The sequence below is a fragment of the Stigmatopora argus genome, chromosome 4 (genome assembly GCF_051989625.1).
Source record: "Stigmatopora argus isolate UIUO_Sarg chromosome 4, RoL_Sarg_1.0, whole genome shotgun sequence".
Classification (NCBI taxonomy): Eukaryota; Metazoa; Chordata; class Actinopteri; order Syngnathiformes; family Syngnathidae; genus Stigmatopora; species Stigmatopora argus.
Genome location: NC_135390.1, coordinates 10,857,740 through 10,878,110, shown reverse-complemented (window position 1 = coordinate 10,878,110; position 20,371 = coordinate 10,857,740). Strand labels below are relative to the sequence as shown.

At 39.9% G+C, this 20,371-nt stretch overlaps 1 protein-coding gene across 14 annotated transcripts; it reads right to left on the bottom strand.

The window, feature by feature from the left end:
- Nucleotides 1-363: 363 nt before the first annotated feature.
- On the bottom strand, nucleotides 364-19,285 carry flad1 (flavin adenine dinucleotide synthetase 1). 14 transcript variants are annotated; one of them, XR_013300006.1, is made up of 19 exons: nucleotides 19,141-19,285; nucleotides 18,587-18,673; nucleotides 17,515-17,659; nucleotides 17,062-17,439; nucleotides 15,567-15,680; nucleotides 15,235-15,502; nucleotides 14,415-14,562; nucleotides 14,136-14,234; nucleotides 13,590-13,779; nucleotides 13,207-13,280; nucleotides 12,956-13,116; nucleotides 6,791-7,019; nucleotides 6,161-6,237; nucleotides 4,870-6,040; nucleotides 3,992-4,160; nucleotides 3,700-3,800; nucleotides 1,004-1,088; nucleotides 613-680; nucleotides 364-487 (listed from the first exon to the last, which is right to left on the bottom strand). XR_013300006.1 is itself a non-coding variant. In XM_077598614.1 (11 exons), exons 2-11 carry the CDS (start codon nucleotides 18,592-18,594, stop codon nucleotides 12,981-12,983), a joined length of 1,560 nt encoding a protein of 519 aa, XP_077454740.1. In that variant the 5' UTR covers nucleotides 18,595-18,673; nucleotides 19,141-19,285; the 3' UTR covers nucleotides 12,830-12,980. The 14 variants fall into 14 exon arrangements, 1 of the variants encoding a protein (XP_077454740.1); XR_013300003.1 differs by having other exon boundaries at nucleotides 4,870-4,943; nucleotides 6,016-7,019; XR_013300004.1 differs by having other exon boundaries at nucleotides 6,161-7,019.
- Between the last annotated feature and the right edge of the window lie 1,086 nt (nucleotides 19,286-20,371).

The following is a 20,371-nucleotide window of genomic DNA, read 5'->3' as shown; positions in this document are numbered from 1 at the left end:
ATGAATTATATAGCAATTGAGGTATCACTGAACATAAGTTGCAATTTACTTTTTCCCTCTTATATAGGTAAAGCCCATGTTGGCAAAGTGAGAGGACAGAAGGATCTTATATTTAAAGATTTGAAATTTAATGTTAACATTTAATCTAAAACCACACTTGTAAGCAAAAAAACAGTTAAATATTTTAGCGTTATTATTCTAAGTGTTTTATCGCTTACAAGTGTGTTTTTTTAACTTGTCCACAGGTGGAGAACAGACTGGCCTAGCAGCACTTCAATGTGATTTTAAGTGTGCAAAAGTTAAAGTTTTCCTGTTAATATTTTTTGTTTGTAATTTTTGCTAGGTAAATGAAGAAGTCATAGGTACATTTCAAAAACATTTATTTTCCACAAAAAGTAGCTTTTGAGATGAGTTCGTGTAGGCCATGGAACGGTGCAATCGTCCATCGGTAAATGGACAAGAAATCCTCTTCCCCTTGGGTGGAATTCTGGAAGAAAAAAGTCAGGGCACACAGACCAACATAAAAAAACAGACTGGGGACTAGAGAAGTCAAAATGTGACCAAAAAAATGCCAAGTTAGGCATTTTCTATCAACATCAAATGGATACTTACCAGGAAGGTCCTTCCCATAACACAAGTACCATTTCTCCTTTTCTCGTAGTCAGCAGGCCTTCATCCCACTGCAAAAGAAAGAAACATTAAACCCACAGGAGGGCAAAAAAAGGAAATATCTGACAAACCACTCCGTGTCTTGGTTTGCTTTGTGTCCGCTGCAGAGGCAGTGACTCAAAAATAACGGATTTCCAACTGCAGTGCTCGAGGGCTCCTATCCAGTCTATTTCCCATGTCTTCCAACACACCAATCAAATGATCAAGATCAAGCTACTGGACAGCCTGCTGATGAGTTGATCATTTGATTCAGATGTGGAAGATATGGAAAACACACTGGACAGGGACCCTCAAGGACCAGAGTTGGAGAGACCTGCTCTATAACAACAAGTACCTGAGGGGATGTTGGTGTCAAAGACTGCTTGCTGTTCACCGTGTCACCCTTACTTTAGCGTTGATTTGGTAAACTTGGGTGGACCCTGAAGAGAAGCAAGATACAAAATGAGTAGGTTTAGCACACGACATGAAAATAAAATTAATAACCTGCAACAAAAAATCGACATAGTATAGTAAGGCTAAGAATAAATCTGACTTCTGATTCTTCTAGTTATTGCTGTGGTCCAGTGGCAAAAATATTGATTCAGAACTTGAGGTGGGAATCAGGAGTGAGTTCAATTCCACTCTTTGCAATTCACAAATTGTTTGAGGTAATGAAAAGGATAAATATAACTTACAATCACTTCATTTCAGAAGTCACTGTGGTCCAGTTGCAAAGACAAACGGTCAGAACTTCTGGTGGACTCAAGTTCAAATCAGGAGTGAGTTCAATTCCACTCTTTGCAATTCTCAAATTGTTTATTGAGGTAATGAAAAGGATAGATATAACTTCCAATCACATTGTTTCAGAAGTCACTGTGGTCCAGTGGCAAAGACAATGGGTCAGAACTTCAGATGGGCTCAAGTTCAAATCAGGAGTGAGTTCAATTCCACTCTTTGCAATTCTCAAGTTGTTTATTGAGGTAATGAAAAGGATAGATATAACTTCCAATCACATCATTTCAGAAGTCACTGTGGTCCAGTGGCAAAGACAATGGGTCAGAACTTCAGGTGGGCTCTAGTTCAAATCAGGAATGAGTTCAATTCCACTCTTTGCAATTCTCAAATTGTTTGTTTAGGTAATGAAAAGGATAAATATAACTTCCAATCACATATAGGCGGGCCGCCTCGTGGTGTAGTGGGTAAGTCACCTGCCTGCGACGTGGGTGTCGAGGGTTCACGTCCCGGTGTCGCCAGTCAACGACTGTATGGTGTCGGCAGTCGGCCGCAGGCCGACTGTCGAACACCACCAGGGATCCCCCCTCCCAACTGTCTTCCGGTCAGCCGAAGGCTGACCGGAAATATTGTTTTGCTGAAAAAAATGACTAAGTCTTTATTTGAATGAAAAAAGGATTACCCATTTACTGAACTACTAGTGTAGTGATTAGTCAAACGAGAGCGGGATTCGAACCCCATATCCCACATGGCAGTCAAATCCACTAACTTGAGGTCTGTCTGACCCATTGTCTTTGCCACTGGACCACAGTGACTTCTGTAATGAGATGATTGGAAGTTATATTTATCATTTTCATCACTTCAATAAACAATTTGAGATTTGCAAAGAGTGGACTTGAACTCATTCCAGATTTGAACTTGTGTCCACCTGAAGTTCTGACCCATTGTCTTTGCCACTGGACCACAGTGACTTCTGAAATGATGTGATTGGAAGTTATATTTATCCTTTTCATTACCTCAATAAACAATTTGAGAATTGCAAAGAGTGGAATCAAACTGACTTCTGATTTGAACTTGAGTCCACCTGAAGTTCTGACCCATTGTCTTTGCCACTGCACCACAGTAAAGTTGGAAGTTGTATTTATCCTTTTCATTACCTCAATAATCAATTTGAGAATTGCAACGAGTAGAATTGAACTCACTCCTGATTCCCGCCTCATGTTCTGACCCAATAATTTTGCCAGTGGACCACAGCAACAACTAGAAGGTGAAGAATCAGAAGTCAGATTTATTCTCCGACTCTCTTAGCCTTACTTGCTATGTCATTTTTTTTAAAGGAAAAAAAAGCCTTACTATACTATGTCGTTTTTTAAAGGAAAAAAGCCTTACTATACTATGTCGTCTTTAAAGAAAAAAGCCTATACTATGTTGTTTTTTAAGAAAAAAGCCTTACTATACTATGTCGTTTTTTACGAAAAAAAAGCCTTACAAGACTGTTGTTTTTTTTAAGAAAAAAGCCTTACAATACTATGTCATTTTTTAAGAAAAAAAGCCTTACTATACTATGTCGTCTTTTAAGAAAAACGCTTTACTGTACATGGTCGTTTTTTTTTTTTAAATAAAAAAAATAAAAAACATGTGTCATGTTTCACTTAAATTTTTATTTTATTTATTTTATTTATTTTATTTATTTTATTTATTTTATTTATTTTATTTATTTTATTTATTTTATTTATTTTATTTATTTTATTTATTTTATTTATTTTATTTATTTTATTTATTTATTTTATTTATTTTATTTATTTTATTTATTTTATTTATTTTATTTATTTTATTTATTTTATTTATTTTATTTATTTTATTTATTTTATTTATTTTACTTATTTTATTTATTTTACTTATTTTATTTATTTTATTTATTTTATTTATTTTATTTATGTTTTATTTGACTAATTGCTGCGAGTGTAATTTGTATTTGACGTATCGTCTCAAATGTGAATAATTTCAATGTTTTCATGAAATAAAGCTAATAAAAAAGCCTTACTATACATGGTCATTTTTTAATAAAAACCCTTAATATACATGGTCATTTTTAAAGAAAAAAGTCTGACTATATATACATAGTATTTATTTTTTAAACAAATAAAAGCTTTACTTGACATAGACCACTTTTTTTTAAAGAAAAAGCCTTACGATGTCCAGCCATTCAAGTCATTTTGCATGCCAGCTTTACGTTTGTACCAAATCTCGAGGTATTCTTTGCTCAGTTATGAAGCACGTCTAATAAGATGAATAAATATTCAACTCAAAACAACTCACTTTGCTGACAAACAGCTTGTTATGGCGTCGACAAGCTGCTTCTTTTAGGTCGTTTAGGCCACATTCTCGATGTTTCCCAGCAATCTGTGCTCGTTGAGGAACTGAAACACACATGGAATGATATCTTATTAAACATAAAGAGCTAGAGGTAACACAATGTAGCCAATTTGTTAGCAAACATTTTGATGTCTCCCTCCACGTAGGGCTACAGCACGCGATCGTAGCATGCTCCCGTCAAATAGCATTCTTAAAATGAGACATGGTGCTTCAAAATACCCAAATGACAACGTACCGAACACGCTGCATTGTCTTGTGAGAGCTTTATCATGTCTTTCTTCGGTAAATCGTCACTTCTGAGCTGCTCTGCAGTCCACTACTGAAGTGACTCCTGGCTCATCCGCCATTTTGAAGAATGACGTCGGTCTTTTGAACTCTGACCTCGGTCATGCATATCCCTACACCTATGAGAAGGTCTCAGGGTCGCCAAATCGAAATCTGATTGGTTAATGCAATTTGTATTATCCACGCTTATTTTATACTGCACGGTCTGCAGAACTGTTTGTGATGGACTCGAAGTAGATTTCTGACCCTGGCAACAAATAATGGCTGAAATGTGATTAGTTAAATGCTTAAATATGAAAACACACACCTGGAAGCTGTGCAACAAGGGGAAAGGCAATGAGAGGAAGCTGACAGACAATTTAATATGAGTATTTAATAAGTATTCATGGACAAAATATAATTAACATCAGTCTGTGATTCAGATATTTTTTAGGCCTTGCAGGCCATAATGGTCCACCACTGGTTTATTTACAAGCTAATACTTTGATTACTTTCACAAAATATTATGGGTTTTAGTGCCTCATTCTTACCAGAATGCAAAGTGCCAATTACTATTCATGGGAAATTGTGTAGTCAAAGTTCCATTACATACACCGCACCGTTAAAAGTAAAACTTCCAAAAGATTGTACTAATTTAACATTTAAAGAAAGCAGAAGTCCACTTTTACTGGTTGCTTTTATGGAATTCAGTTAACTCTGTTCCCCTGATAACATGTATCATCTTAACTAACTGAATTATTAAGTTTTGGAGCAAATTTTCCATTTCTGAGTAAGCAGAACTTGAAATGTGAGGTTGTATTAACTTAAAATTCTAAGTTGTGTTTTTACCTGAAATCTTAAGTTGTGTGCTCATGAAGTTTTAAGTTGTGTAAAGTCAGCCCTATGGCCTCACTCATGATGCCCTGAAAAAAGTGCATTAGCAAAACAGTTTGGTCAGTCATACCGTGTCAAACTTGAATTATGCCCAGGAGTACTTACATTTTAAATTCAGTTTAGTTAACATAAATTCTGCTTATTTAATCTTTGAGTTTTCAGCATTGACTTTGAATTTGTTTTCCATCAAAATTGCAAATGTAAGCGACTTTTTTCTTATTTTTTAAGTGCTATTTTTTTAATAAAAGCTATGGTGATTCATAGTACGAGGCCTAACTTTTCCTTCGCTTGACATTTCTTGCAGATATTGCATGTTTGTATCACTCAGAAATGCAGGCTGGATATGTGATCCTTTGGGCAGTCAAGAGTAAAAGACAAAATCTGTGTGAGTGTTTTAACACAATACAGAAACCATCCACATGCTTGTGGATTGTTCAGAATTAGGGATTAACTCCGGACTCAGAGCTGTTTCACTGCACTTGAATTCTAAAAGACTAACTTCTCGACAGTAGTAGTAGCACTTTGGCTTGAAAATATTTCAGTTGCACTTTTGGAATAGAATTGCTATGATAAATGAGTGCATTTTTTTCATGATGCACAATGATTATAGTATATTATGAAAATGCAGTTCATTCATTCATTCACTGTACTGCTTATCTTCCCGAGGGGGGTGCTGGAGCCTATCCCAGCTGACTTCAGACACCCTGAATTGAAGGCCAGCCAATCAGAGGGCATGAGGAGAGAGACAATTATTCACGCTCACACTCATACCTAAGGGCAATTTAGCGTGTTCAACTAGCCAGCCTACATTCATGTTTTGGGGATGTGGGAGGAAACCAGAGTACCCGGAGAAAACCCACGCAAGCCCGGGGAGAACATGGAAACTTCACACAGTGAGGTCCGACCTTTGGATCGAATCCTTGTGAGGATAACCAGTTCAGAAAATGAATGAATGAATATAAAGTACTTGTTATTCAACTCAATCAAGAGGCAGGGACCAAGAAGTTCCCCAATTAACTACAGTTTGTATTCCATACGGAGTGGGCATGCAAAATGTCAGATGGCCAAGAAGGTATCCAATTCCTTCCTGTTTTCACTCACCAGTGGTGCACCTCCCACTTTCACACTGGGGAATTTGGAGCATTGAGAAAAAGCAGGAAACAACACTTTGTGAGCTTGTCAGTGGATCAGTTACCATGGCAACAGTCAGTAGATGATGACCCAGTAGTAAACTGGCATTTATTACCTCCACCAAAGAGGGCTAATTTTTTTATCCCTGTTGGTTGGTGGTGTGGGCTTAAGCACAATTTACATTCTGCAATACTAGGAAAAGGAAAAGCCATTAGAACAAACCCCAAAGGAATATGCCTGTGGTAATGAACATTGTTGCTTTGCCAAATTTAAATTCCTGCGCATCAACTTCCCCACCCCAAAGTGTGTTTGTCCTTTCGTTTTGTCGATGACCCATCAAGTGCATTGTTTCAAGGGAATGAGAGGAGCTGCTTTAGGTGGTGGCGCATTAATATTGCCATACACAAATCAAGGAGAAACCTATGTCGTGTTCGGATAATGTAGTATTTAAGTCATTTACCTGAAAAATAAGTCAAGAAGAGTTAGTAAAAGCATTGTTGTAAATTAAATTCATTGTTAGCCCATTTCCTTCTAGAGCTTCTTTGTTTTTTCAGGCAGTTTGAATATTGTGTAGGAGGCCCTTTTCCATATGATGTCTGGGGTGTGATAAGATGTTAAAAATCTATACATTTGTAGGTTATGGAAGTGATCAGAAGGACATTTGTGAGAGAGTGTGACCAACATGCTTTGCCTTGAGCTGCACCAGTCACACATCCCCTGATTCCTGCATTCTCCTCCTACTTACCTTTTCTTTCCTCCATTTTCAGCAAGTGCCACTTTGATAGCAAGCATCCCATTGTGTCTGTGTTCTGGTCTGTTGGTTCTCCATGTAGCCAGGCTAGCAATTTGCATCATCTCAAAGGATCCTCGTCCCCCTCGTCAAGGACCCGTCGCCCATATCGCTGTGTCATGCATCTTCAAGTGTCGTTTTTCACCGCGTGAGCTGCTGAGCTATTGGATCAGGGATGTGTATCCTTTATAGAGAAAAGCACATTTGAGCGTCTGATATGCTAATTTGGCTCCATTATCAGACCCCGTCACATATTTCCAGACCATTTCTCACACACGTGCACGTACACACACACACCTTCATGACGATCCAAGGACTTGCTGAGTCATGCCCAAGTCTCCAACACGCAGTTTTTCACATTGTGTTATTATCAGATTTGAAGGCAATAGTGATATGGGGGAAGAGAGCAACAAGAATTTATGGGTTGTGCACAGAGATCGTATCTCTTCATGTACCGAAACATTCAGTGCCAGAGTGGTGGATCAACAAAGCTGGATTTAAAGAGTTGCCCAGTTTAAATTGCATTTATTCATATGGCAATAGAGTTACTATTATTCATTCATTTTCTGAACAGCTTATCTTAACAAGGGTCACAGAGGGTGCTGGAGCCTATGCCAGACAACAATGGTCACAAGGCGAGAGACACCCTAAAACAATGAAACCGTGTGGACAGTGAAATTATCATCGGATGGACGGACACGACTCTTCATATGATGCAGCGGAGTTTTCCATGACAATAATACACACATTGTTCAAGTAATATTTCAATGACATTCAGTTATTGTCTCTGCTAACCATGACGAGGAGCAATATTTTTTGATTGCCCTTTCTTAGCAAGATTAGCCCAGAAGTACACAATCGATTTAAAACTATCTATCCCATGGGAAATAATGCAGTCTTTGTCCCAGGCTTGAGCCTGGCACCATCATAAAACCTATAGTATTATATTAACTGCACTGACAATGTTTTAAATGACAGAAAACTACCATAAAATACAGCCTATTAAAAGAAAGTAAATGTACACCCTTTGTAAGCCCGACAGATGATGCCTTAAAATGTTTGCAAAATTGCTTATTTATCTGTAATTATTAAGTGCAGTGTGGCGTATAATCTTGCGGGGACATAAGGAAGAAAATAGTGTGTGTATATAATACAAAAGTAAAAATAATAAACGTTAAGCTGGATCTCTGCATTTTTGGGGTATAGTCACAAATTTCCTCCCTGATGGAAATCCTTGCCCTAAACCAGGGGTCTCAAACTTGCGGCCCGCGGGCCAACTGCGGCCCGCGGGACGATAATTTGCGGCCCCCGTCTTAATATGAAAGATCGATTTTTTTTTTTTAATTTTTTTTTTTTATTTTATTTTTTTTTTTACCCCTTTCCCCATGATGGCGCCGTTTAAGTGGCAGCCAGTGGTAGTAGCTCTGTCCACTCATGTTTTTCTTGTTTTACAGCATGTTTTACATGAAAAATTAGAGGGAACATTGACATGCACCTGCTTGTGGCAGGTGTGATACTGGTGTGCCGATAGCGAGCAATGATGATGTCGTGACCGGATGATTCGCCTAAAGACGTTTCGCCGACGGACGTTTGACAGACGGACAGGTCGTACTAGTATTTGTTAGTTTAATGATTAAATACAAATACTAGTATTTGTATTTAATCATTAAACGCTGTTTTCAGCTGGATTTGACCAAATTTGAGAGCATTTTGAGCCGTTTGGCGAATGGACGTCTATAGACGTTTTTTTGCCTCCATCGCGATATCATCCAGTATTTGTATTTAATCATTAAATGCTGTTTTAGGATGGATTTGACCCGATTGCTGTCATTTTACGGCTCGGTTCTGCTACATCTGCCTGCCCAAGAGTGCTTATTCCCGGACTGCCATTGATGGTAGACGAACATTGATTTTTACTATAATTTGGACAACACCGGCGGCGGGCCGGATTAAAAATCCTAACGGGCCGTATATGGCCCGCGGGCCGAGGTTGAAAAACTTGTACACACACGATCCGGCGGGGCGAGCGTTCGAATCCCGTTTCGGTGAAACCTCCGTTCGGCCGAATGAACGTTTGGTGGAACGTCCATTCGGCGACCTGCCCGTCTGTCAAACGTCCGTCGGCGAAACGTCTTTAGGCGAATCATCCGAGTACCGATGATGTCGCTCACACTGGTACTCAGTGCGCTCAGGGAGGTTGTCTTTCTGCTCAGACCAACAAAAAATTAGAGGGAACTTTGGTTCGGAGCTGAATGAACCAATCACGGTGAGGTATACGGCTCTGGAGGGCGGGACATCGGCCGGGCTGTCCAGTGCCTCGCTCACTCACTCATTCATTCCTCCAATCAGCTGGGCGGAGGAGAAGCCGTGAGGCCGATCACTCCGCTCGGCGCGCACACTCCTCCGCTGCTCTCAGCATAGAACTGAATGAGGTGCTATGATCCGTGATCCGTGATCCAGCCTGTGTCAGTGTCTGTAGCCATCTCCGCGATTGAAACGGAGAGCGAAAGTGCACATGCGCCACAAACCCGCGCGACTGAATGTGAAAGATCAACCCGAGACTCATTCCAAGTGGAAAAACATATTACGGAGCCCCAGAGATGTCGCTTTCAAAGCCTGCCGTGAAGAGAAAGGTCGGTGATGAGCACAGACAGTTTCAAGAAAAGTGGGGAGTGCAATATTTCTTTGTTGAACACAGGGGCACCCCGACGTGTCTCATTTACACTGAAAAAGTTGCGGTGCACAAGGAATACAATTTGAAACGTAATTGTACTATGAGACATGCTGAGGAGTACGAAAAATACCAGGGAGATGAGAGAGCCAACCAGGTTGCCAGTCTTAAAACACGTCTTCTGAGGCAACAGGATCTCTTCAAGAAGGCTACCAAAGACAGTAATGCAGCAGTCAAAGCTAGCTACGCCGTTTGTGAGTTGATTGATCCTGTGCTAAGTGATCCCAAATGGCTCATGGACTTGGCTTTTCTTGTTGATATCACACATGAGCTTAATGTACTGAACAAGAAGCTACAAGGCCAGGGGCAACTTGTCAGTGCTGCCTATGACAACGTGAGAGCATTCTGCACTAAACTTGTGTTATGGAAAGCCCAGCTCTCTCAGACAAACCTTTGCCATTTCCCAGCATGCAAGGCTCTCGTGGATGCAGGCACACCATTCAGTGGTGAGAAGTATGTTGAGGCCATTTTGAAGCTACAGGAGGAATTTGATCACAGATTTGCAGACTTCAAGACACACAAAGCCACATTTCAAATTTTTGCGGACCCCTTCTCCTTTGATGTGCAAGATGCCCCTCCTGAGCTTCAAATGGAGCTCATTGACCTGCAGTGCAACTCTGCACGCAAAGCCAAGTTCAGGGAGGTGAGTGGAGAAGCAGACAAGCTTGGGCAATTTTTGAGAGAGTTGACCCCCAGCTTCCCTGAACTTTCCCGAAGGTTCAAGCGGACCATGTGCCTTTTTGGGAGCACATACTTGTGTGAGAAGCTCTTCTCCACCTTGAACTTCAATAAGTCCAAGTACAGGTCCAGACTTACTGATGAGCATCTTCAAGCTCTACTGAGGGTCTCCACTGCTTCCTCCCTCAAGCCAAATGTGACTATGTGTGAAAAAGCGCTGCCAGGTCTCTAGCAGCAAGGAGTAGGCAAAAGAAGCCATGTTCAGAATATTTCATGTTCAATGTTCCATTCAAGTTCAGAAAGTTAAAGGTTAAAGAGCTGTTAATACAGACATTTGAAACGGAATAAAAATAATTCATTTTCTCTACTTATCCAGCCAGTGTATATCTACTGTATGCTCATTAGTATTATTTGGTTTTATATTACTGATTGATTTATTTTTTATTCATCTTTATGTCATCTTTAAGTTAATTCATTATTTTTTGTTAAAAAATAAAGATATTTGATAACGTTGGAAAGTTTTATCAGTGCTTTTCTTGTGGAAATCCTGATGCGGCCCAGTCTCACCCAGACTCGGCCTCTAGCGGCCCCCAGGTAAATTGAGTTCGAGACCCCTGCCCTAAACCCACTTCAGGTCCTCAGTGAACTGAAATCATCATTATCAGTCATTAGTTACCAGTAGTTATCAGTTGTTAGAGAACAGGATTTGAAAAGATAACTAGTATATTGATCGGTTGAGAAAGCTGTTCCTAATAAGGTCACTTGGGAATCAGGAGTCTTGCAGTGTACATCGATTTGAAATATCATTCCCTTATCTGTGTGTTGGGACCAGTGGCACGCACCAAAACATACGTAGGTGTGAGATTCTTACAAGCCCATTAATGACTACAATTTTGAGATCCACAGGCTAAATTAAAGTGAATTGTGAAGAAGAAGCACTAGTGATAAGAAAAGTACGCTGAGTTAAGGGAAGCCAAGCATGGGGCTGATGGGCCTGCAACATATTGGGAATAATGAGGAAAAGCAGCCCAGGAGGCGAGACGACAGGACAAACATGCTCTTGATTTGCTCGGCAATGTGGAAGCAGTGACTTCTTATTACAATATAAGCCATTAAATGACCAAATACAACAACGGGAGTTTTCTTGGGTGATCTTATGAATGAAATAAAATAAATGAAACAGGGGAAAGGGGGACGCAAGAGGGTGATAATGAGGAGTGGTGTGACAATGAGGTGTTGAAGAATGATTTATACATTGGTTAAGTATAAAAGAGTCGGATCGGAATTGATCAAAACACAAAATGTTGATCAATATTGTCATCTTTTGGGTGTGGCGTTTTGTTAAAACGAATGCTTTTCATTCACAATCCCCTAAAGTTTACAGCAATTAATGATTAAAACAGAAAAAAATGCTAAGTAATTGTCATTGATTTAGATGAAATGTAATTTTTAATTTTGGTTATGATATTTGTTATGTTATTGCATCGTCATGAAATTGGTGATTTTCACCCCAAAGCATTTTTTTTAAATCCATTGCCATATTATATGAACCATTTGATTTTTATAAAGAGGATGGGGGTCATTTCCACTAATTCCAAATAGTTTACATTTGAAAAAGACTATAATACACTTGCAAACGTGATTGAACGATTTGGTCCAACATATTTTGAGTTTTCAACGAAGCACCAACCATGTGTGAAGACATGCAGAGCCCCCCCGATCTTTTCTTCCCCTGGCTAGGGTCAATCGATCCCACCATGCCACGCGACAGCGAAACGATCAATGCACCTGGATTTAATCATGTCTGGACAGGGGTGAGCTTCTTTACTGTCATCAGCGGTGCTAAATGAGAAAACGTGAGGACATCGCGCCCGTGAGGGCCGCCAAGTGAATTACAAGTATTAAATGGGAAATCAGTTGGCTGTGTGGACAGCGTGCGCGCGTGGGATCGTGATGGATTCCATGCGTCAACTGGAAATGAGTATCCACTACTTTTCTACTGTTCTATTTCATAAAGTGAAATTAACACACTACTTGTCATACAGATTGAACTGTCCCTAGCCCTTGTTTCTTTTCACACAGATTTTCATGCATAAAATGTGTTTTGTACCTTTACAAGGCACTCCTTTAAATCTTTGTTGCCATTGACGGAGCTAGACGTCCAATCTATTTAGACTGGGAGGAGGTGATTGAGCACACCGTCAAAATGGATTGGACGTTTACTGCCATCAATGGCAAGCAATGAGTTAAATATTTTATATGTGGAGGTAGGGGGCAATCTGCTTTAGAGTAGTATTACTACTTGGGGCCATAACCTGTGTTTTTGTTTGTATTGATATTAAGTTGATTTAGTTTTTGTTTACAATGTGTTTTTATGTTTATATTATATATTGACCCTGTGGGCAAGTGGTTTGCACGTCGGCCTCAAAGTTATTAGGGCGAGGGCGTAATCCCAACTGGGTCCTTACTCTGTAGAGCGGGGGCGCTCATACATTTTTGCTCCAAGATTTACTTTTCAATGAGCCAACGTCTCAAGGTGTACCCTAGCTAATACCCTTGTGAGGATAAATGGTTCGGAAAGAGAATGAATGAATGAATATATTATTATTCAGCAGCAGCTACTGGATCAGTAACATACACTTATGTAAACAAGCCTCTTCTTTACAGCGCTTTTTGCTACTAAATTAACACACACACAAAAAAACACTAACTTCCATGGGCACAGGTGAGACATCATTATACACGAGAGTTCCGTTCCTCTTCCTCATTTTCAAGCAGGTAAGCTGGCTGGTAGCGCTTCACCCCTCTGCTATCGACCACCTGCAGCGCGTCGTTTCGACACGTGTTGTCCATGCTTCCCAGGGACGTGTATCTTTGCCAGCATGAGAAAAGATCATACCGTTAAAAATGTAGGGGAAAAAAATGGACAGAATGAAACATGATTGAGTGAGTGCAGTCTTACCCTTTATCATAAAGAATGCAGTAGGGCACATATAACATCCTCAAAAAGGACCAAATGTCGTGATAAGTCCAGTCCTTAGTAAAAATAAAAAAGACAAATTTATTTGAAATGTATTGAATGGTTAAAATAAAGCACCGACATTTATATTTTTAAATATGCTAGTAAAATCCTATATGACAAACTTTTCAATATATTTGACCAGTTTCCCAAAGATTTAGATCGCAATAGAATCCAATGTGACCCTTTTGATGGCGATTTTAAAAATCCCTACAAAACATTAAGGAAAAAATAAATAAAGATCTAAATTTTATTTACTTTCTTTTGTATATACATCTGACACTGCAATGCTATTAATTTGCATTCTTTTTGGGTGTATTACTGACCAGTAATGGGTTGACTCTCATGTAGGGTGGCCAGTCGGAGTCGGTGGGACACATGGGGGTGAGAGTGTGAGAGTAAGGGTCACTCCTTCTGGTTCCCATCAGGACGGCTTTCAGTTCGGGCCTCCGCTCCTGAACCTCAATCAAAGCCTGCCGAATACTGCCCTCGACGGCGAACAGATCCAAGTCGTATCTGACAGATGGAACAGAAGGCGCTACTTAGCAACCGTGCTGTGGGTTTCACTCAAAAATGATGGCTGCAATGCCAGCCAGCCAGTTTGACAGTAATTGAGATCCAGAACCCTGATGATGTACTCCTTGTAGCCCTAATGCCACTGTCTGCAACTTGTAAACTACGAACATGGCATTTCTGCATTTTTGTAAAGAGAGCAAAAATACCCTGGAACAAATTTGGCCAAACATAATTGAGATCAAAAGGAAAAGTGTTGAGTAAAGCAGCATCACATAAAGGATTGTGTTCAACCTCAGCACTGTATTCAGTTTGAAGGCAGCATATGTAAGCACTTTAGGGTGGATTGATGACTTCACCTTTTTATAGTATCCTGAAGGAACCGCTCCATTTCCGAGAATGGCGAGACAATGCGAATGTAAAGAGCTTTCACCTTGTCTTTACTGTCCGGGTAGCGCCTGAGAGCAAGAACAGGACATAAAAAAACAAATAAATAAGAGCAATAAAACACACATATTCCTAGCCGCTATCTTCTTAAATGTGCCCCGTGTCATGTTTTCTCGATAGGATCCTCGTTTCATCTCATGTCTTGGATCATTTATCTTGTCTAGCGCTCGGTGTTCATCCCTCGTTTTTACCTCCTCATCACCGCGTAGTAGAGATGCAGCAGCGCCGTGCAGTCCTTGCCGCCGTTAAAGCCGACGCAGACTTCCTCTGTGGAATACTGATCCAGCGCCGCCTCGACCGTTTTCAACGCGGACGCAACTTTCTCGCCTAGAGGTGTGCCTGTGGGAAAGGATTAGGATGTTCAAGAATGCCGAAGCAATTTGTACTACCGATATTCCCGCTATTCTATCTTAATGGTTTTCGTCGCCTTTTACAGTTTAAATCCTTTTTTAGAAGTCTCGGAGGTGGCTCCAAACAATAGTCATTTCCATAATGCTTGCAAAAGAAATCTAATAGTACTGTTTTGCCACTGAAATTAATTCATAACATTGCATGTCACACAAATCAAATTTTAAAATACCAATTGAAAACAATTATAATAATCACAGTTTAGTTCAAGCTTTAAAATGCCATTATAATATAATGTGTACTACAGTGGACAGCTATTCAAAAGTTGGCACTGTTAACTCTTTGTAAGGTAAGTGATTATTTTTGGTCATTTAAAAAAAAAGCAATTCATATTATACTATCCATTTATTAGTTAATGCATTTCATTTTTATTTTTATTTTGTATCATTGTAAATATATTTATAAATTAAGGCAATGTTAATCAAAACTAAAAAATTTAGAAACAAAATACAAAGCAGTCATGTATAGAAAGGGAAAAAGGAATCGACTTATTGGCTTATTAACTTTTTGTTTCTAGGCTGGCCCTTCAAATACTGAATTTAAGGAATCTTTTTGGTGGTGCAAAAAAAACCCATTTGTAACACCGGTTGAAGTTTTTCTTACCGCTGTTGGCTAGCATGTACACCTCAGCGGTGGCAATGGATACAGGGTCCTTCACCAAAGGCACCACGCTTCCCTCGGGCAGATCATCAATAAGATGTGCCCGGGCTTTGTCCACCTCCTCCTGGCTGTTGGAGTCCAAGACCAGCCTGACTCGATGGTAGTTGCTAAGCCAGTCAGGGTAGGAGCCCAAAGCAACCTTGTGGCCCCAGGAGGCCTGCAGTTTCGCAAGCACAGGGGCAATTTCCGCTTCATCCGCAGCTACAAACACCTAAAACAATGAAATTCTGGTTATTATTTAGAAATGAAGTGACAGATATGATCAGAATTCTTACCTCACGTGTGTGAAACGTTGTTCCTGAACTAGCAAAGAGGTGTTCCAGTCCATTAAATGCTCTCTCCATGAGAGATGGTATACCCGGGAAAATATACACATTATGCACACTCACCTGTAAATGATAGAAAAGCATAAAATCATTTGCTGATATTAAAAAAAATGAAAAATCATGAGCTAAATAAGAGGACAGTAGATTTATATCAGCTCACAGTTGAAAAAATAAAATAAATAATGTTTGCAGAATGTGTTGAAGGATAAAATTCCCTTAAAATAAATGCGACCATACATGCAAGGGCATTTACGTGAAATGCTATCAAAAAGCATTGGCTAAATGATCATTTTTATTACAGTGGAATATGACGTGGACTTCTGTCATGTAACACGGCCTTACAAATGTCACCAAATCCACCCTTTTAACCTCTTTTTCCAGCCTTTTTAAAAGGGCAATACCCAGGACTTATGACTTTGCAAAGATTAATGTCGCCGACAGTAATTTGCGGAGTTATCGCTCTCCAGGTCACGAAGCCCTGATATCCACTCAAAGGGAAAAATGAAACTACAAACCACTTTGAATTCTAATCTTGACATAGCAGGGCAAATGCATCAGACCATTATGACTCAATTGGGTAACGTGGATGTCGGGGGAATACGTGTAAATGTCAATCCAGGGATACAAAACAATTTCCAATATAATGGAACAGTGAAGACAGCCCTTGTCAATTTAAGAAAATATGGCACAGTGACACTTTGACATGAGAGAAGACGGCCCATTCCTAAGAAAAGATTTGAATAAAAGAATGTCAGTGGGACTGCAAACAATATTTAAGGTGACAAAAATTATGTCAACAACTAGCTGTATTCTATAGGCCATTACAAAATGGGGGAAGATTTAGGCTTTAAAATTCTTTAAAAAAAATAAGCCTTCTTGTTTCTGATCTCGTTCTACATATTCATTAATTTGAGGTAACAATGGTCCAATTAACTCATCTCACACTCCAAAGGTCCAAGTTCTTTTTGATTAATTTGGTGTTTTCATACGAAAATTGGCATTTTGGTCAAGAGTAGGTTGTAGTTGTTTAGCTAACTGTTATTACTCACCAAAAGTTAAAAAAAAAACTAAATTAACAATGGATTAATAAAGTTGGATGAGGTAGTTTGGAACATCCAATCAAAGCAAACTATTTTATAGAAATTAGTATTACTAATGATAGAAAAGGCCTGCATGCATGTGGTGGGACACGTTTCACGAGTAAGTATTTTTCAATGATTGTCTTTCTCAAAAACAAATGTTTTATGTTTTAGCTGTTGGCAATTGGCTTGAATGTGTTTAGCTCGCGCTAAAAACAATCTATTGGGATCATCCAAAGTTAACTTGTCAGCAGAAACAAAGAGTTTCTCACACTTCAGTTTAAATAACACCCAACAGAAACTAAGTAGAGTTTGCAAAAAGACACCTTGAGTTTGCAAAAAGACACCTTGAGCGCTCAACCCACCAGTGGATAGCGGAGGGGCTTTCCCGTCTGAGAGTCTGTTCCAAAGTTGAGTTTGGCTGATCGGGGCACCATGGCCAACTTCATGGCTGGGCTGTTTTTGTCCACCACGCCGAAGAATTCCTCCACCAACCGCGAGAGCTCGGGGTGGGAATAAACCTCCTCCTGGAAGGCCATGGCGACGCTCTCGAACGTGACGTCGTCGTGAGTGGGCCCGATTCCGCCCGAGGTGATGAGGTGGGTGTGCTGAGAAGAAAGGAGAGCCACTTCTTTGGCGATGACCTCCTGGACGTCTGGAATTACTGTTATACGCTGCACGGACACGCCTAGTTTCCGTAATGCTCGTGTTAGGAAGGCGCTGTTTGTGTCCACCGTATGACCCTAGGAGACACATGAGAAATGGCAATTCTAAAATATATCATCACTAGGTCTTAAAGATAATTAATTGGACCTCACCTTAAGTATCTCATCCCCAATAATAAGAATGGCCGCAGTAGGAGCCTCACCGTTGGCCACGGTGGTTGACATCGCTGCTTTGGTCAGCTGCGATGCTAATCTCCTTAAGCACACCTCCCCTCGATGCAGTTTGAAAAAATGCGGGCTACACGATAGATCAATATGTCAGTAAAATAGAGCATGTAACCATTATTTATAAATTAAAAACAAAACAAAAAAATCAGCAATAAAAGCTGATTTGTCTGTGGTGGCTTACCATGGCTTTCTCTTATAGCCTTAATGTTATTAGAAACACTTAACTGATTTAAAAATGGAATTCTAGTTTTTGTTCCAGAAAAATCACATTCATTTATTGCAGTATAATACCATACTTTCATAGTAAGGTTTATACAGTTGTCATTGTTTTGAGTACAGAACATGTGCATATTCCCTCATTATGGCCAATCAAATTTTAGCGCCAACTTCAGATTCAATAGTTCTGCAAAATACCTCATACCATATTATCAATGGGACTTTTTCTTTAACTGATTGAAATTTTATTTTGCAGCAGAGAGATAATGTCTGGAAGTCAATATTGACATATTGAGTGTCTAACTTTTCTGAAGTTGTTGTGATTTTGTGGCATAAATATTGAGTATGAACTGGTCCAGTCGACATATGCAGCACAGCATCCATGCCAATGCAAAGGGTTTTTGCACAAGATTCATTAATTCATTCATTTTCTGAACCGCTTCATCCTCACTTGGGTCGCAGGGGGTGCTGGAGCATATCCCCAGCTGACTTCGGACGAGAGGCGGGGGACACCCTGAATTGATGGCCACCCTGTACAGTATATTGATGTTTCCATCATTGAAACATCAACAAATCTAGTAAATCTCAATTGAAGGCCATTGATAGCCATCTAATTGCGTGAACTTTCATGTGTGGCACACAAAAAAAAACATTTTGGAAACTATCCTTAGGATGCACTGCAGTTAGAATCAATACAAAGTTTATATGCAGCATCTCCTTTGATTTGTAATGGAGCACATGATGCAGTGAGTGTATGTACTGCATGGAATTTGAATCTTACATCAACATGAAGAATCTATCCAGATCATCTTCATTTCATACCCAACTCAGCTTTCCTTGTTTCTTGACAGATCATACCAAGAAGAGCCTAGGAAGAGAAACATGAAGGGGTTTATTAAAATAAATTATTAACTCTCGTTAATAGACGGCCGCTCAACAATGGCGTCTTTTCCTTATGTTTCTGCATTTCGAGATATTTAAAGAAAATTCCGAATTACAACATAATAAAAAAGTACACTGGTAATACATGCTTCACGCTTTATAAATAAGCGCAGTGTGATAGTGGAAGGCGTTTGTGTTTCATATTCCGTATATGAAAGACAAGTTATATCTAACACGTGAAAGGTGAACGTGGTCTTAAGTACGACCTAGATGAAATCCGTCCCCTTCTCCGGGTTACGCAGCCCAAAGATATCAATGTTAGCATTAGCCTTCAAAATGCCAATATATTTTGTTTGAAGCGCACTTTGCTCTATTCCTTCGCGAAAAATATAATTACCTATAGCGTCGATTAAGTATTTGTCAAGTACACTAGCTAAAGCGAAGAAAACTTACAGTTGCCAAAATGTGTTCCTCCTCAAGACAGCTGCGGTCTTTGCCAGTCAAATTACGTAACAACCCGCGTCCAATCAGCAACACGGAAATGGTCCTTTTCTCAGGGAAGAGTAGCCAATCCGATTTCTGAAGGCGGGCCTTTGCGTTAAGATACGGAAGTAAACAGAACGAGTGTCCCGTCATCTGTTATAATGTAAATGTGGTAAATGTGAAAGTACTTTCAAAAATAAGTCACGACATAATCGCATTTTTCCCCAGGTTTTATTGTGGACTGATTTCACCGGAGAGGACAAACATGCCGTGACTTCCAAGGAAACGGTCATATTATACCCTAAGAGTAAACTCGAGCGCCTCTATTGGTCAAGGGCGCTACTGCACGTGCCAAACTGTTTTATGAGTTTTCATGTCTGGAGTTATTTGCCTCGCCTGTGGATGGCGCAATTTTGTAAGTCTAAAATCGAGGTATACTGCTCAGAGGCAACGGTCTATCACATTTTGGACACAAAACACACTAGTATAGTATAAACATTTAGTGGACATTTGTGACCATACATGACCCAAAATGTAATGTCCGCGTATGTAGACTATGGGGTCATTTTTTTTAAACCTGTTTGTATTTTTTCCATCCATCCATTCATTTTCTGAACCACTTATCCTCACATGGGTCGCGGGGGGTGCTCGAGGTGATCCCAGCTAACTTCGGGGGACAACCTGAATCGGTGGCTAGCCAATAACAGGGCTTTTTGTTTTTAATGATCAAAAACAGTCCCTCGGCCTATAAAATTAATTGAAGATCTAAAAGATAAATTACACAAATTTATATTTTGAAGTAATCGCCTTTACGGGCTGTGATTCGGGTTGAAAAGTTGAATGTGGTTAATGGTCAGGGTATTGAAAGTGATAAAAATGTCAACTTGGAGAATCAAGATGGTGAATCGTGATAAGCAGATGTGGTGATGCACCATCGGCCTCAAGGAAATGGAACTTTCCGTTTGATGTTTTTTTATACCCGCGTTGTTCAACTCTGTTTGCATTTTCGTGTAATCTTCGTAGAATTTTTGCGCAATGGGATTTCTGCTTTTACGCAACTTGTGCGCTTCTCGGCCAGGTGCGCGTTACGCACGCGGACACGTCGTCCTGTCGCGCGATGACGTCATCCTCTTGTTCGCGGAAGTCGTGACCGAGGAGGGGGGCGGGGGCAAAGGGGGAGGGGCGGGGGCAGGAAAGGGAG

Coding starts and splice junctions, on each gene's coding strand:
- flad1 (XM_077598614.1), bottom strand. Junction 15,503..15,566: donor CAACGTTTCACACACGTGAG/GTAAGAATTCTG, acceptor TCATTGTTTTAG/GTGTTTGTAGCTGCGGATGA. Junction 13,281..13,589: donor TGAGAGTCAACCCATTACTG/GTCAGTAATACA, acceptor ATTTTTACTAAG/GACTGGACTTATCACGACAT.